Consider the following 18,263-nt stretch of genomic DNA (forward strand, 5'->3'; position numbering starts at 1 on the left):
ATTAACTGGGTTTTTTTTTTCCTCTCTCAGCACAAACTACTGCCAAGATGCCCTTTAGCAAGACACTCAAATCTGCAGAGATTAGGTGTGAAGAAGAGTTGTTGAAAAGATAGGTCTTCCTGTCAGAACCATGAACCGTCTGCATGAAGTACAGCAAGAAGAAAAAAAAAAAAAAACACCCTTAAGAAAATCATGCAATACATACTGTATTGAACTCAAGTGCTTGGTATGAACCTTATGATATCCCATCATGCCTTTAGGGTGTTGTTTGCCTCCAGTAAAGTTCCAACCACATCTGGAGGTTGGGAAAATAAAGATGTTTTGCTCTGACCGCCAATGAACGATGGGTAATAAAAAAAAGTGGGTAGAAAAATCACCTAAAGGCAACAAGATACAAGGAAACAGATTCGATCCTGTCCTCAAATAACCAGTTCAGTGTAATACTGCAGTACAATTATGTATACTATGAATCAGTCTGAAAATGAGGTGCAGAATCCCTGGCAGTGTTTGGTGTGTTTATCCACTCCATCAAGCCCTTTAGCAGTTTAAGTGTCTGCTGTGTGGTGCCTGGTTTCCATTCTTTCTATTCTTCCTGGATGGGGATGAATGCTTCGTTCCCTTCACCAGCCCTCGTGGGAGCCGAAGGCGCAAATGATGGAGAGGTATGCGGAGGTAAAACGGAAGGTTAGCTCATTAGCCACTTCGTGGTGTATCAGCCATGCTAGCGCTGATCCCCACAGACGCTGCGCCGAGGTGCTCGGCATACGCATTTCCATTTTATTGAGAGTGATTTACAGTGCCGAAGGAGGATAAGCCCGAGTTCCTGGATCAACTTCATTACAAGCAACTGGGGATAATGAGTGTGCAGTACACAGAAAACAGGTGAAACAAATGCTGTAGATTTATGTTGCCAGAGACTGGATGAAAGATAAAACAAAACAAAGATGAAGTTACAAAAAAACACGCCATAAGTGCTGGATAATCTAGATTCTAGATCTGAGGAGCTGGGAACCAACAAATTACAGTGATGAATCTATCGTTAAAAGAGCTGCAGATTAATTTTTTGCCAATCAACTAATTGTTTAATAGTCTAATTGCTGCTCTAGCTTTGAGATGAGTTGGTTTCTGCTATCACATTTATGATGTCCTCTGAGCAAAGCACTGAATCAGCCTTGTTTTAAGGACCAGAAAATGCTCTAAATCATATAAAGTACGTGCACTAAGACCAACTTAACCTTCTGTGAATTGACAGTGAACTGATGTATTTCTAAATATGACGGTGCTCAAATTTAAAAAAAGCGAGACAAAAAGTCTGTCGTCTTTTGTTCTTCAGCCAAAGCGAGCTGCAACACCTCAACAGCTCCATTGATAACGCCTCCATTCAAGTATTACACCGTGTGAGAAAGAGCTGCGAGCCATGTGAACTGCAAATACAGAGCTCTGTTGTAAATACAGCCGTTAAGAGCTCAAATCAATCACTGCTCTGAAATGAGGTGACAGTACAGGCCGGCTGCCTATGGCGTCGTGTGCCAAAGGTGGGCAAGAGCTGCCTGGCAGTATGGCGGATATGAAGGATATAAAGCAGAGAAATCAATCTTCTGACTAAGTCGCAGCTCAGAGTTCACTAAAGCGGATAATGTCACCGAGTGCAGAGCCTACACAAGCAATTGTGCAAGGACATACAATAGGGCTTCCACCCACAAGCACACATCCAGGCAATAAAGAGAGAAGCCTCTTTGTCTCCAAAAGATATTTCACGCATGGAAATGTCAAACATGAGTGGCAGAGGCTCACTTTGTGTGCCGTAATAAGGTTTGCTGGAGAGAGAAAGTTCGAGAAAGAAAGACGGCATTGGGCGACGACAGCCACGTTGTGTATGCAAGGTCGTTTGCTTAATAATGACGCTAGTAACATATATTTAATTCATTAAGCACTAAAGGGAAATGTCAGTGTCAAAATAAAAGAACGAGAGCCGGTGAAACAAAAGAGGAAAAGCAAGGAAACAAAGGAGGGAGGGAAAATAAAGGGGCTAAGAGCAGTGGTATGCTATTTGCTCTTAATCAACATGTCTAGTTAATTGATAATAACGGCCGCTTGCGAGGCCACGTTGGAAGGTCAGCTCATGCAAGGGTAAACAGGCAGAGAAAAACATCTATCTTAACTTCATATGGAGTCCATGCAGACCTGCATCTCTGTGAGAAACTCCCAGCAACACACCAAAGACTTTTTGTGACATTTAATTGATCATCTCCCAACAAAAAGAAAGGACTGCCCGTCCTTTACCTCATCAAGATGAATATTTACAAGTCTCCCAACTGAAGGACAATCGGTCAAATCACTGCAACACCTAACAGAATGCATGTTTCCCCCCCCCCCTCTACACAATTTCCTTTCCTCTTGTGAAAACAAATGACCACAAAGCATTTCATGGAAGCTCCTTTCTCTTTTCCAGTCATACAAGAGATTTATCAAGGTTAACCGCGACCTACTTTAGCTGCGGATATTTAAGCAATGCCTCCCCTGCAAAACGTCTACACTCTCGACCCACTTCTCAATCCACTGGGGCTTTTTGAAAAACTGCTTCTCACCCCTCCTCACCCCTCACTAGCTGCCTGGTGGCTCTGAAAATTCACCCTGACATTTTAAATTTTGCATTTCGGCATTTAGCCGACGCTCTCAAACAAAGAGATTAAGCTCCCGATTCCTATAGCACCAAACTTAAAAGAAGTAAACTGTAAGCGTGCAAGATATTCCTGCGACTACAGAACGACCAGATAAGGCTACTAGACGGGATTTTTAAAGAACAATTACACTGCAAACAGGGGATGCGACTCACTTGAGAGCGTGTAATATGAAGATGGAAAAGATGGTGAACTTGGCACAGATGCTGCGACTGCAGGAGGTTACTGATTATCTGCAGGCTCTGAAAATTCAATCTCTTGTCTCACAGCCAGGAGGTCACGTTAGGTAGAGCCAATTCAGAGAACCTGAATCTGAGAGTTACAGTGGAGGCCCTGACACCGGGAGCAGGGAGACGCAGAGGGAGATGCTATCCCCTCTGATAGCGAGGTGTACTGTGATAGACCTCGAGGCTGACAAACAGCCAACTTGCTGCTGGCCCGAGTTCACCTGAAGCTACAAGACGACATGAGATCCACGAAACTCAGGCTGTGGCAGCACTGCTATGTACAATTAAACCACGGCAACAAAAGAAGCTACACAAGTTGTTGTTAAGACTGAAAACTCCACTGCATTTAAAAAAAAAAGACGAAATATGATCCAGGAAGTCTGGTGTATGTAACACATCCATGAGTTTGGAGGTTTATCAGCAATTTACAGAACCGTGAGACAGGATCTTACACACCTGGAAAGACAATCATCTTTATCCTTTCAATAACTGGAAGGTAAACAGTAGAATTACGCTGTTTACACTGAAATGTATTCTACCAGAAGTGCTAACGTTTGCAGCATAACCCTGCTTTTATACTATATTACAGCCTTACAACCAAAAGTTGCAAAATGATTTAATATACTGAGAGATACAGGTTGGAAACATCTCAAAGAGCATTTAACCTTGTACGCCTCTCAAAGAACTGAAATATTTCCTTTTTAAAGATTTAAGTCCCAAGATACAGAGTTTGGATTTTAGGAAGCCGAATCTTTCCTGCACAGATGCACAGATAAGCAGGGCGTTGAGACGCTGCAATTTTGGTGGTTTCCATTATTTCTTTGACCCACCATATTTATCCAGTGGTGAAATATGACCATAACAACTTTCTTCTCTGAGCATTTCTTTTTATGAGACAACAAGTACCCCGAGCTGAGTCTTACTCAGATGACATGCACTCTGTCAACCACCACTTCTATCTAAAATACAAGCCAGGCTTCCAAAGAGGAAACAAAAATCACAAGGGAGAACTACATCAGATTCTGTGTATTGGCACATGTCTCTTTATTCGCCAAGTGGGAGGGTTGCAAGGTAGGAGCTACGCAGCAGAGATGGTTCTGGTCTGATCCGCGGCCAGGCCAGTGAGGTGCATGCTGGGTGGGAAATGACCACCAACCACCTGCCAAATGTTGGAGAAATTTCGACTAAGCCACTTTGGCAGGTAGCCAGCCAACGCCCGGGGGTTTTGTTCTCTCTACCAAAGCTGGCTGGTGAAACAGATAAAGTGTCTGATTAATTTAGGAGTCCTTGAGCTTGTGTGGCAGGAAAGCAGGAACAGTTTTGTTCCTCTGAGTTTTAACAGCAACACTAACTGTAAGGAGAGGAACAACAACATCTGCCAAACAGGCTATCTTATAAATGTAAATAAATAAATAAATGTATACTTGGCTCCTCTCCATCACCAGCTGTATTAACACCACCACGATTCAACCCACGTCATGTTGGGAGAAAGCTTTGCAATTAGCTTTTTCCTTTTCTCTTTCCACCACATGGGAAGTAATGCCTTCACGTTTCTGGTTTCACTGACAGGTGATCTCTGAGTTGCGCGGTGCGGAAACGGCACAGCGTTGAGTGCTTATCTGCACAGACGCAGAAAAAATTAAAGAAATTAAAGAAGAAAGAGGAAAAAAATTAGCACAGAGTTTATCATCGGTCAATAATCCCATTAAAATGTGACATTTCAGACTCAAGAACTGTCCATCGGGCATGTTTTGCCTGACAACTGCTGAGGAATACAGGAACTAATATCCAATTTCCTCTGTGTGGCTGGTCACAGGGGCAGGCTGTGCTGCACTCTGCTCTGTAGCCTCATAATGAAGTGGCATTTTGGCGGGCCAGGCCTGCACTCGGCACTGCGTGCACTGAAGTAGGTAAACAACTCATTCATCAAGGCTTTTTTGTGTGCCTGCCAGGAGTGGGGATTGTTCGTTATGATGGAATTTGTTCTAAGGATCAACTTATCATTTGAGTCCGGGCAGACGTGGAATAGATTTGAGGTGATGTATGGGTGTTTGGGGCGCTGGTTTGTGTGGGAAAATGTGTGACCGGCGCTAAAAAACAAACGCGGGTGATGATTTTTTCGAATAGTGTTGAATAAAGAAGTTAGGCTAAGGCCAGGGGTCAAAACGCTGTCTGCAGAGCCGGCCTCCTGGCTTGCCAGCGAGGCTTGTTGTTGCTGCTGATGCAATCTGACACTCCTCCCCCACATAACTGACTCAAGACACAACTAAATACAGCTTTTGCATGTGTGAATAACCACATACATTTCACAGAAAACTTCTAATCCCAGTGGTGTTAACACCCATTGAAAAAAGCAGTGGTAACGTCTTTAAGAAAAAGTCCTCCATCCTACGTATATATATTATGCTGCAGTCGCTGTGCAGCAGAGCAGCTGAATGAGGAAGAGGTTCTGAGTGTGTATCAGAGAGACATGGAAGGAAGGAAAGAGAAAGATTTGATGTGGCTTCGAGGTCAAGCTGGGTTCAGGCAACAAACTTTTTAAGCCGTCAGGTCTGGATTGTGCTCCGGCCCTAAACAAATCAGGCTGAACTTTCAGGCCTATACTGTGCTCTTCCTCCTGAGGTGGTTTATGAAATAGGTGATACTATTTTTCTAGGTATGAAAACATAAACGCTACACACGTCTTTCCGTACTTTTCCTGCAGGACTGGGCCAACTGGTTTTATTTAAACAGATAAGAGCGTTGAGAGAAAAGAGTGATCAGGTACATCAGTGGGATCAGGTACATCATTTTAATGAACTAAATGTAGCTGTAACTCTCTACATCCGACTCCTCTCTTTGTATTACCGCCATCAATCCCTTCTCCCCGACTCGAAAACATGGGCACTGCTGGTTAGAAATGCAGCCCACCGCTTGCCTTTAGGGCAGCTCCTGGCCCGTTTGGATAAAGATTTTTTTTTTTTTTTTTTTACACCATTTATAGCTTTTTGACCATCACAGGCATTAGGCACCAGAGGCAGCATGGGAGACCACTGGCCTACGGCGAGGTTATCACCTGAGCGAATACTGTGCACTGTTTTAGAGCCTGGTGATGGATTTCCAAGTCCCACTGCACAAAGTTTATTAAGCAGTCAGCCTCGGTGTTTAATCAGTATTTCTGTGATGTGAGAGAACTTTATCATCCTCGTGTATCTGATGGTAATAATCATAAAAACGATTATAGAAAAGATGCAGGGAAAAGATGAGAGTATTTACTGAGCCCAGAGACAAATGAGTTTTGCTCTTCAGTGAAATTATGTATTTTAGAGGAAAATGTGGCAAAGTTTTAGAATTATATTAATTCCATATTTTCCCCAGCAGCTGTGGTAATCTTGTTGCTGTAGCTGAATGAACAGAGAGGTAGCAGCCTAGTCGGTGAACAGAGACACTCAGAGCCAGACGCTATTTTACAGAACACAGTCATTTTACAGAGGAGCCTGGGTCTCGCTGGAGTGCTACGTTAATGCTCAATCAGACGGTGTCGTGACATGGCAGGGGTGGTCAGGTTGGCTCGGGTGAGCTGGTCACAAAGACTGCACTCTTTCCACGGGCGGGAGGAGGGGGACATGGTGAGGGGGGGTGTATGAGGCAGGGGGTGGGGGGGGCATTAAAAACCACCGCACTCAGCAACTGAATCCAATCCCTTTAATCCTCACTGGTATGCCCGAGCCACAAACGCCCATTGGTCTCCGCCTCAATTAGCACTGATGGAGCCGGTTGGCGGACAGGTCAGGAGAGCGCCGGGGTCTCTTGCCGTGAATCTAGCCCACATACTAGCGTAGCCCCGTGTCCCCTCTGTGTAATGGGCTGCACTCGGCCATCGCATACCGTACATTCTTTACAGGACAAGCAATTTAAAACGCCTCGTTATCTCTCGCAGGGTACTGTAGAAGGATCTGTAAAAACCCCCTATGCCTCCGCCACCCCATCCTACCCCCCCACCCCGACCCCATCCCCTCTGTGCTTGAATTGTTTGGATTTATTTGAAGGGTGTGTTAAGTGCCACTTGGGCTTAAAGCTGAACTGTGTATTGAATTTGCAGTGATATTGCAATATCACAAAGCCTGCAGCATGGGCATTTCAATTCATTTTTATAAAACAAGCAATCAATGAGTGAAGAACGCAGGAGGAAGGAGGGAGGGAAACACAGAGAGAGGGAGAGAGAGAGGGAGACTGGCAGACAAGCCATTATATATATGAGGAGATTGGTCCTTTGAGAGTCCAGTCCAGTTCAGCGAGAGAGATTTTCCATAAGCCACTGCTGCAAAGCTATTGAATGTGCTTCAAGCACCCATTGCAAGGTAATGCAGACACTGAAATGCGCTATGGCAATTCATACTGCAAATACCATTCCTGTCAAGGTAATCAAAATGTGATATTGTGTTCGCCGTCTGCAGCTTTGCTTACGCTACACGCCAAAAGAGGAGAGAAAGTCCTGGAGAGGCGAAAGTGTACAGAAATACACTGTGTGGTCAAGGTTAGCCCACACCAGATCACAGGCTGCTGCTGATGTGTGTAACTAATGCACCGCCCCGCTCTGAGTCATCTCACGTGGCCCAAGACATGTTGTCTGCCGTTCAATTATGTCCACTGTTTGCACTCCCCAGCTCCACATTTGTACAAGACAAACCAATAAACGCTGGGAGTCAATAAATCTGCCCCCCCCCCCCCCCCCCCCCCCCCCCCCCCTCCCTCCCTCCCTCCCTCCCTCCACACTTTCATCCATCCAGCCATCCGACGACCTCGCTGACTCCTGGCTCATCTTTATATTTAGTGTAAACTAATGACACATACCAGTCACGAGGCATGATAGCCAAAATAAAGCACCAACACTTGTGTATTTTTAATTGAGATTAAATTACAGGTGCAGTAAGCTAAGAATTTGACTCCCCACGATGCAGAGAATAATCATAATGCTTCTGCTGCAGTTTATAGTTTTGTTTATCAATACCAGCGATGATGACTCAGTGATTACCGGGCACAGCGGAGATTTCAAAACTCTCTTTCCAGTTAAGACTGCTCAGGAAGAAAAACTTGTCAAGTGCTAAAGAGTTTCAAGACTGAACACATCTCCTCTCCACATCACTGGCATTTCAAGTGGAGGCTGGTGCTACAAGTGAGCCAACAATGTCAAAGTCAGCCACGAGAAGTAAAATTCCTCACAGCCAAGGTGAAAAAAAAACGCAGGAACAAGCACTTTTATTATTCAGTTTATCAGATTGCTCAGATATTTCGGATCTGCCAGCTTATTCCTCTTTGAGTTTCTGTGAATGTATTATTGGTGCTGATTAAAGAACAGTAAATGTCAGGCCAAAGACCGGTCGGTGTTTTTGCAGTTCACATGATTTCTGCTCAGTGCATCCTAAATGACATATGAGGTTTATTAGATAGCAACGCAAAGTGACAGCAACAATAACGGCAGCACGATGAACCCACAATATGACGAGCGAACAGCGTTCACCCCCGGCCCGCCGAGTCCCCGAGACACCATTACCCTTTAGTGGTTTTGGTGATAAGAGGTCAGAGCGACCTTCATGACAGGGAGGAATCTTGGCAAGAGTTGGATGAAGACGAAGAAGAAGAGGAGGAGGAGGAGGAGGAAGGAGGGAGCGTAAAGCAGGCGAGCACCCTTGAGAGAGCCTGAAACAAGAGCATGATGAATGTACAGCTCGCAGTTTTTAATCAAGGATCAAAGCAGGGCCTCTCCGTCTGAGCAGCCAGCCTGTCTAGACTGAAACTCTCCCAAGCACATAAAGCAACATCTGCAGGATGCATTAATTACAGTAAAGGACCATTCTGGACTGTTCTCTGGGGTACCGACACATCAAGAGGCCGGGGCTAAGTTAAAATAGTCCTGTTTATATGTGTATATATCCAAAAAGTTACTTCAGTGTATCTACATTTTGAGACTCTTAAAGCTGAGGTTCATCACAGAATAGCTCAAAAATACAGGCTCTACACTGAAGGTGATGTTTTTTTTTTCCAGCCTGGACTTATCCTCTTCCCTATCGTTTGTTTTAATTTGAGTCAGTAATGGTTACAGGGGCAATTCATCGACTTCCCATTATAGAGGTACGCACGGTCTGCATTTACATTTTAGGCTTTTAGCTGATGCTCTTATCCGGAATGACTTACAATAAGCTGAGCAAGTGGGGTTTTTGCTCAAGGACGCGCTGACAGGACGAATACCTGTAGCAGATGTCAAACATGCGACCTTTTGGTTACGGGGTGGACGCCGTGGCCTCTCGTCAGCCCCGGCGACCTATCTGTCTCCTACGACTGCACGATTAATCAAGCAAAGCCACAGATCACAGAAACAGGATGCTTTGTTCCATTAAAGCACATGTAAAGCCACATCATTTCAGTGTTGATTGGGTTCATTTATGTCCACTGGATCCATAATGAACACGACTATAAAGAAAAAAAAAAAAATCTTCTCCAAATAATGGAGTCTGATTATCATGTGATTAATAACAATTACAATATCAAGCGGAATCCTAGTTTTAGCCAGGGGACAGTGCCGCTCAAACCGTCTTCCTTCCAAGCCTACACCTCTGCTTCCTCTAAGGAGGTGAAAGCTGAATTAAATATGTATGTTATTTTAGTCCCTTCACTGCTTCCACACTGCTGTTATAAAAAGACTCAGAGCTTTACAGCATTTGCAAATTAATCCTTTGCATTCGCTTTGACCTGCTTGCAGTATCTAAGATTCACTGCATCACATGGTATCAGCCCCAAAAAAAAAAAAAAAAAAAGTACACTAAACTGGTTTTCAAACGATTTCCTCTGATTACTTAACCTCTGTTGTGCCCCCCCGTGCACTGTCCTGTGTGGCAATACTGAGCCCAGTGATACCAGGAGCAGGTTGAAACAAATCTGCTGCTGCTGAAGAAAATCCCCTCGATGGCAGTGATGTTGTTTTGATGATTGGTAATTGTAGTGAAAGTTTAGGCAGTCATTTATGTGGTGAGTGTGTTTTTCAGAAGCCTTAGGCCTCCAAAGCCTGTTAAAAACACCACTGTTCTAGATTTTAAAAAGTTTCCCTGCCACGCTTTCCACGAATGATAAACACAATCAATTAAGCCACTAGGAATTGATTTACTTCCTATGTAATTCAGTAACCACAGAAACTTAGCCAACATGTAAACAAGCTGAGCAATGATCTTTCTAAAGGTCATATGTGCTGCTGTTTATCCTGTCTGTTGTCATTTAGTTTGATCAGAGCCTCGTGCAAAACAATGGACATTAAGTTAAAATTTACCAATTCACCGCAATTTCCTTTAGCATTAGAAAGTTTTGGCCTATAGTTGGCGTTGATGGTAAGCTCCAAGTCCTTTTTTTTTTAGATTATTACCAGCTTCCACCATAAAAACACAACTTTAACTCAAAAAAACTGCAATTTCCTCAAAGCCAGTGCCAAAACTGTGTGCATGATTGTTCGCTTCGGTTCAGCACCAAAATGCACACACACACACACACAAAAAAAAAAAAACGTTCATGCTGCTTGCAGTGTGTGCAAAGCACAAAACACCTGGCCATGGTCTAAATTTAACCAGTGCTCTGATCAGTGGAGGGTCATGATTTCCCCAGCTGGACCCAGGAACACGCCATTTTACCTCCATGAGCACGGACTGGTGCCACGCTTCGTGTTTGGGATGTTGAAGCACAGAATGATACACGGCCCTGGAAGGAAGCGGTCTGGCTAGTTGGACCCGATGGGAAATCGAGGCTACATCTGGCCTTAACAAATACACCTGTGCTTTTGGAGCCTAATGCATAATGCAAGAGACCATATTAGAAATAGATGGGGGGGAAAAAATGGGACAGAGCTGGTAGTCAGCCTCTGACCACTCTAGGAAACACCCAAAACACTGCAGCAGAAGGGTACAGGGTGGTTAGTGAGACAGGTTTAGTCACAGTCCAAACTGTTTGAATATATACATTTATAAAAAAAATATATATATATGTTTTCTGGGATTTTGGCAAAATTTCCTACAGATTTTACGCGTCGGAGTGAATTTAAATATACATTTTTGAAAAAAAGAAATCAGTCACAGGAACAGAAATATGGAAAAGACTGCATTTATTTTTAATTTTTTTAAACTGACTGGTGAATATTTCACAAATTGGAAGCATTTCTGGTGCTGTTCTGTTTGTTTTAACCACCAGCTCAGTGCATTTATCATAATTTTTAACTACTTACTGAGTAAATGATCTGCTCAGCCAGCCAGAGTGAACATTAGTCACTGCAATTTGTCTTTATTTAACTTTCAGATTTTAATATTTGAATTTTATTATTTCTTCTTCTGTTTACTAATGATTAACTGTCTTTCACCTTGTCTGAAAGACTACATTGTACTGAATTGCACTGAATTCCTCTAATGATTAACTGAATAAACAGAAACAAGATCTTAGCTCCTGTCCCAATTTTACAAGTATAGACTTCTAATATCTTGCACATCTAATATCTTAGATATCTTCACATTTTAACATCAAAAAGATATTTAATGATTTGAGGTGAGGTGTCTTCCAAAGCAGAGCTCCATCATTATGTGATCAAATGATAAAACTGACGCAACCCCTGGAAAATAATCTCATAATTAATTGCACGCTGGAGGGAAAAGTCTCTTATCTCTTTAAATCCTCTACAGGAAGGTCAGAGGTCACGGTCAACTACAAAACACCGAGCCTGGAGCTGTAAGAGATTTAGCGTCCTGCTAAAAGGAACCTCCAGAGGCAGGAGCGCTTGATGGCAGAGAGGTTTAATCCGGTGGCAGATAGATTAACCAATTCACCCAGTGAATGCAACTGGTAAATGTTAGTTTTCCCCCAGTTCAGCTGGACAGAGCACAGAGACTGATGATGGACAAGAGCTCAGATACTGTTTCAAGTTGAGTTTGATGCGTAGCAGAGATGAAACTGAATCATCAGATCTGTTGTGCTGCTGAGGATTTAAAAAACAAAAAAACAAAAAAACAGAGCCGCTTCATCCTCGCCATATTGATGTAACCTTACACTGGCATGCAAGAGGATCAACGTCTGTGTGAAACTGCTGCAGTGTAGAAAACAGGAGGCCAAATGTGATGGCAGAGCACGAGACTCGACTTATCCATCTATCGGCCTCAGAGGTGGAAACGCGCTGAAACCCAAACAGCCATTTTCCCGAAATCATCTGCCGAACATGACTTTTACACCGGGGTATGACCTGCACCGCCGGTGATTGATTACTTGAATTGAATTCACATCATGTCAGAAGAGGAGGACAAACAGGACAGAGCCTTGTTGCTTCAACTTAGACCCATTTACACTCATTAACTCATTAGAGAAAATGTGACCGTCATAAGGTCAAATGGTCACATGACAAGTAAATATTGCTGTTATCAGCCATTTAAAAAAAAAACCACACACACAGCAGATATTGCTTGTTGCTAAAAAGCATTGCTGGCTTTGGCAGCGTGGACACGACCCATCATTTGGGTTATTATTTGATGCACATGTCGACACGGTTTCCTGACACCACCGAACAGGAAACACTGTGGCTGAAAAATTCACCACGTCTAATATTTAATCACTCCTAACTTTCTCTCAGCACAGTAAATATTTACCGATTTGCAGCTGAAGCTCCCATGGGATCTAAGGCAGAGGTCACCTTTCAAACGGATGACCCGGGGGCCGACGTGCGCCTGCTGCAGCGTCACATTATCGGGTCCTTGCAAGTAAAATGCCACTTTTCCAGTTCAGCACAGGGGTGTTTTCAAACTCAACACTCTGGCAGACAACCTTGACCCGCCATGTGTTACAGCAGCACTCAGACATGCAAGTGTGGATCAAAAACACCGGGCAGCTGCTGAATGTAACATTAAACCTGCTCAAACTTCACATTTATGCCTCCTCTTCCAAAATAAGAACACTGAATAATAAACAAAGGAAGTCACGCCTGCTTTTAAGGCTTAATTAAACAATTCCCAAATCCTGCAAAGGGAATCTCATGAACTGCATATAGCATGCTAATAATAATGCTAATGACTGAAGCTGCTCATTAGCAAAAATACTGAACAGTTGCTGGGCACAATTTCTCAAAACATTTTATAATTAAAGCTGCAACCAGCAATAAATTGTATTATTCACTCTGCCAAATGCTTTGTAAAGTTACTGTTTGGTCCCTAAGGTGTTAAAAAATAGTGATAAATAAAAAGCTAATCATTTAAATATGATTTATTTCTACCACTGTAAACTGAATGTGCAGAGTTTCTCACTGCTGGACAAAGCTTCTCTCATTCCTGTCAATGAGTTGCATCATTTCATTACTTCCCATCTGGTGAAATGTTCAAATCTAACACCAAAATCAAAAGACGGTGCCACTTCAGTTGTCATTAGCCAAAGACAGAGAGGATCGTCTTTGAATAAAAATCAAAGTTAACTTAGATTTTTTTTTTTTTTTTTTTTTTTTTTTTTTTTGTGGCATGTTGCAATAGGCCTCATCAAATAAAACCACTCTGGGCTAAGTGCCCTGCCCTTATCAGAGGTTTCTTGGTGTCGCCTTGAGCTGTGCCAATTCAACTTGGATTTCATAGAGGATTATTATTCCTCCTCGAGTAGGAACCATTCATTCCCCACTTCAGACAGTAATGAGCAAGTGGAATAATCATCTGCTGCACTGTGCAATACAGACGGCACCTGGCTTACACTCTAACCAACCCCAACTATTACCGTATTTGAGAAGCCTTTTAATTTCTACTCAAACGTTCAAAGACACCCCAGGGCGTGCTGCTAAAGGACTATTCCGCTGTGGCTTGAGATTTTATTTCACCCTTTCCATTCCTTAAGTCTTAATTGCTTTTATTATTAAAGGTACGCTGGACACTTTAAAAGCCGGGTCATTCGCTGCCATTTACTTGCAACCAGTGCAAGAAAAAACAAACACAAAACACAACGGAAACAGTCAGCGATAACGTTTCAACAGGAAAAATCCTGCCTCTGGGTCAGATTTTTGTTGTCTTTTACAAATGAATCTTTGAGCCCAAACGATTTCTGTGGTTATGCTAAGCTCTGCATCGTGTCAACACAGCACAGTCAAACCAACAGATAAAGTGATAAACAAAGTGAAACTATTGCTGCCTGCAAGGTCATTGCTGTTAGCAGCAGGAACGTGTTGGTATTTTGGGCGTGAGGGAAGCTAAGAGCACTGGTTTACTATTTGTCACCTTTCTGTCATGCAATGAAGTATATCACCACAAATTCAGGTATCATGACACTTGTCTCAAGTTCCCAGTGGCGCTAACACTTTGTTGTCCCATTTGACACAGTGCCTGGTCATAAATGTGGAAATTTTGTTACTATGTGAAGCTAGACTGTGTCTTTTCAGAGGTGGAACAGGTTCACCCAGGCCTTGAGGCCCTCTGAAGCATTCATTTTCATGGGCTGGATCCTGCGGAATATTGAGCCCAGGAAAAAATAAAATAAAATCTTACAATCTCTGTAATTAAATCCAAAACAGTGATTTAAAACATTACAAGCTTCAAATTGATGCCCTCTTTTCTGTTTTTTTTTACACCGATGTTTGGATAGGATTTCTTTCCAAATATTTAGTCTAGTGAAAACGTCCAATGTGTGCTGGCACGAAGAAAGCAGGATGAAAACGCCTCTCGATGTCATAAACCGGTATGAGCAGATCTACCAATCACAGAGGAACTGACGTTTGAGTCCGCCCACATCCAAGTAACCAATATGCTGTGCAAGAAAAATAGCACTTCTGGGTTGACCCTTTTCTCCTTACTAACACTCCACTGACCTCACTGACATTCATTATGCATTCACCCTTGGGAAAAGAGAACATATAATGGATGTTCACCAACTCCAGGGCTGGAAGTTGCTTTGCTGCGAAGAGATTTTCGTGTTGCAGTGTTTTAATACTGACTCAATGTGCTGAAAACAGGGTTAAAGCCACCTAGACCTAGACCTTTTCAGCCAATGTATTCTTTTATCAGTGAGCTACATTTTCAGTAGCCATGGCATGACTGTAGATAAAAGCATTTCAAGGACTTCTGAGCCTGATTATATATATAATATATATAAAAATATAATATATATAATTTCTATATACAAATATCTGTGGTGCTCCCAGTTTGGGTTTTTTGATATTAATCACTGTTTATTTACACTCCACAAGTTTGGCCAGTGTACTTCATATCAACACCATGTTATATTATGTTATGTTATGTTATGTTATGTTATGTTATGTTAGATTTGACTTGGTAATTAATTACATAACTGCCTACACAACTCATGAGATAACAGTGTCCCTTCTATTCTGTGATTATAGATCCCACTAGGAGCTCCTCAAGGGCCCCTTGAAGTCCCCCAGGCCCCAGTCTTGGGCTCACTACTGACATCTGCAACATGCACAATGCACATCCACACATGGAGGAAAGAGGATGCACAGAAAGGACTAATAATGATGAGGCAGAATGGGAGAGTGGGATTTTTTTTCCCCCCCTTCCCACAGGATTGCATTGCATTGCACTGCACTGCATTCTCCACAAATAACAACAAGCTATGCATTGCATTCTGCAGAGGTAACAATAAGCATTGCACTGAATTCTCCACAGCTGACAATAAGCCATGCATAACCCCCTTCACACAGACCTGAAGAGCAGGAGATAAGGAAAACGGCGAAGGCCAGTTTGGTGGCGTCTCCCATTTTCCATCCGAATCTGATCCTCTGACCAGAAAGAGAATAAAAATTTAAAAAAATAAAAAACAAAAACAAACCCCCCCCAAAAAAAATCTCAAAACCGTTGAGTCAAATTAAATGTCTTGCTGCTCCAAGGAGCACTGTCTCTGCAAAAAGGACATCTTTGAAATGTCGAGATTGAGAAATAAATCCAAAATATCCCAGGTAATGCAAGCCTCACTAGTCCAAAAAAAGAAGAGGGGAGGAAGAGGAGAAGGATGAAGAAGAGGAGGGGATGGTCGGTGGTATTTCCAGGTTTACAGACAAGCAATGGAGGGCGACTTGTTGGCATTCAAGCCGGGGCTGTCATGTACCTGACAGGTCTGCAGCATTGTTATGAACAGACGTGTTCACCTATGCCTTTTGGCTTTAAACCTGTTACTTTCAGACCAGCGGAGCGCAGAGCCGAGCCACAGCCGGACAGGGCTAACATCCATCGGACTGGAAATCAAGCGCACTCCGCTCTCCAATCAAACTTCTCCTCAGTAAGCTCCGTCGCATAGCTATAAAATGTCAAATCAGTGTTTAAAGAAAGCAATTCCACACTCCGATCATGAAAACAAGAGGTTTGAAACGTTTATTGCTGTTGTTATATTCCGCGTCGAGATCTCAGTTTCGTCTGACAGTCCGGCGGGGCTGCCCGGCCACAACCAGAGCCCCGTCCGCTCCAGCAGAGAAACAACCGATTACGAGGCTCCCCCCGATGTGATAGCCCTCTCCAAAGTGGGCCAAACAGCCTTCCCCCTTCAAAACGAATATAATGAACAAGTGGAAACACTATCATAGAATAGCAATAGCCGCTAAAGCTGCCGTTAATCCGTATAGCTAACGCAGCTATCCAGTTTAGGACGAGCTGGTTTTTCCAAGTCCGTCTCCTCGTCGCCTCCTCTTGTCGGGACAATTTCAAGATGGCGTCACTGGCCCACGGCAAGTCACCCAAACTGACATGTAAAGCTTCCGGTAACACATTTCAGAATAAAATGTTACAACGGAACATGGGATGAGGCGTTTGAAGTTCTTCTAAGAAATAAATTAAGCAAACAGAAGGAAGTGTAGGACAGAGAGCTAATGTATATGGAGGGTGAGTTTCTCTGAGGTCAGCATTTAGTAACAGCTTTATTACTTGCAACCATACAAGTCTTCAGGAGGGAGATATCACTTTTAGACTAACCTTCACAAATAACTCCAACATACAGAGAAAAATGACCCATCAATAGTAAAGCCCAGGATTTTTCATACTGAGTATCCCACTTTGTCCCAGGCCCAAAATCCCAAAGATGTTCAGTGTAGTAACATGTATGACAAAGCAAAGCTCATATTTGAGGAGCTAGAAGCAGCTTATCAAAACAGTGACAAATCTTCTGTCGACCAACTAATCAATTAATTGACTAGTCGTTACAAGTATAGTTTAGGCCCTGTGTCAATTTCTAGTTGTATGACCTCTGTTATGTAAGTTTACAGTATAGTAATAATATATAATAAGACCCTGGCAGCAAATTTCTGAATCTGGCCACAGTACTAGGAATCTTATTTTGCATTACCATGTGAGCCTGTGAGCCTTATGCAGGAATAAAACACTCTAGTCAGGTATTACTTAAATATGTTTGTGTTTGGTCTTTCCAGTTTTGCTCTTCTAATGTTTTGTTGACATTTTTGGGTGTGCTCTCATTTTGAAAGCACCATTCTTCAACTTCCCTCACTTATCCAGCTCACTCTGGCCAACTTGATGAAACTGCTTTACGAGCTGGGGATTGTTTTTGTTAGGGAGGCGCGCTCGTTTTCTATCCCAACGTGTGGCTTTGAAAAAATAGGGGGGCGGCCAGTGATTTGTTTCAAAATAAGAAATAACAAAAACATTTTTACCTTGTAATGTTATCACATCCAGGTCAAGGCTATAAAGGCTATTGTCTGCAACAATCTGCGTGTTGGTGTGTTCAGTTTATCTTGCATTATTATGCATATGTGCAATTTTCTGTTCAAAATATTCAGCAAATAAAAAGAAAAACCATACATGAAATCTGAACAGCATCTATTGCAAATTACAATGATGTTTCAAGAGGTATAAACCATAAAACATATGTTATTTTAAATCTACAATATGTTTATAACACACTGCCCACCACTCCATGTAGGTCAACACATCTTGCACCTACATATAGCCTCATGCTGTGGTATGTGCTACTATACGGTCACAGATCAGATTTCAACATGGGTTGAGTGTTCAGTAATAAATGCTGAGAATACCATGAAGTACAGATATAGGCTTGGCCCATTCCCAAATCTGTGTGACACTAATCTCTCTAATAGCCTGGAGCAGATCTCCAACCATAAGCGCTGCTAAACGATTAGGAGGTCAAAGGTCTCAGGGGATTTCTCTGCCAAGCTGGAAGCTGAGTCACCTGTTCTATATTGGAGTGTTGGCTTTCATCTTCAGCAAAACACACAGTCCTGTACATAGCTTAATGGTTAGAAGCTTGAGGCACTAACACGGGGCAGGTGAGGAGTTCAGTTCCTGTAGATGTTATTCCCCTGGCAGCGATTTTGAACTTTCATCACAAATGAACTCTCTCCAGAAAGAGCAAG

General features: G+C 42.8%; 1 protein-coding gene across 1 annotated transcript in view; it reads right to left on the bottom strand.

Moving 5' to 3' along the window:
• Positions 1-16,573, bottom strand: part of LOC121178066 (activin receptor type-2A) — a 38,720-nt gene extending 22,147 nt beyond the window's left edge. The window contains exon 1 of the mRNA XM_041032570.1: positions 15,593-16,573. Within this exon, the coding sequence (XP_040888504.1) occupies positions 15,593-15,647 (55 nt within the window). The 5' untranslated portion in view covers positions 15,648-16,573. The remainder of the gene's footprint in view (positions 1-15,592) is intronic.
• Between the last annotated feature and the right edge of the window lie 1,690 nt (positions 16,574-18,263).

This window comes from Toxotes jaculatrix, chromosome 24 (genome assembly GCF_017976425.1).
Source record: "Toxotes jaculatrix isolate fToxJac2 chromosome 24, fToxJac2.pri, whole genome shotgun sequence".
NCBI classification, from domain to species: domain Eukaryota; kingdom Metazoa; phylum Chordata; class Actinopteri; family Toxotidae; genus Toxotes; species Toxotes jaculatrix.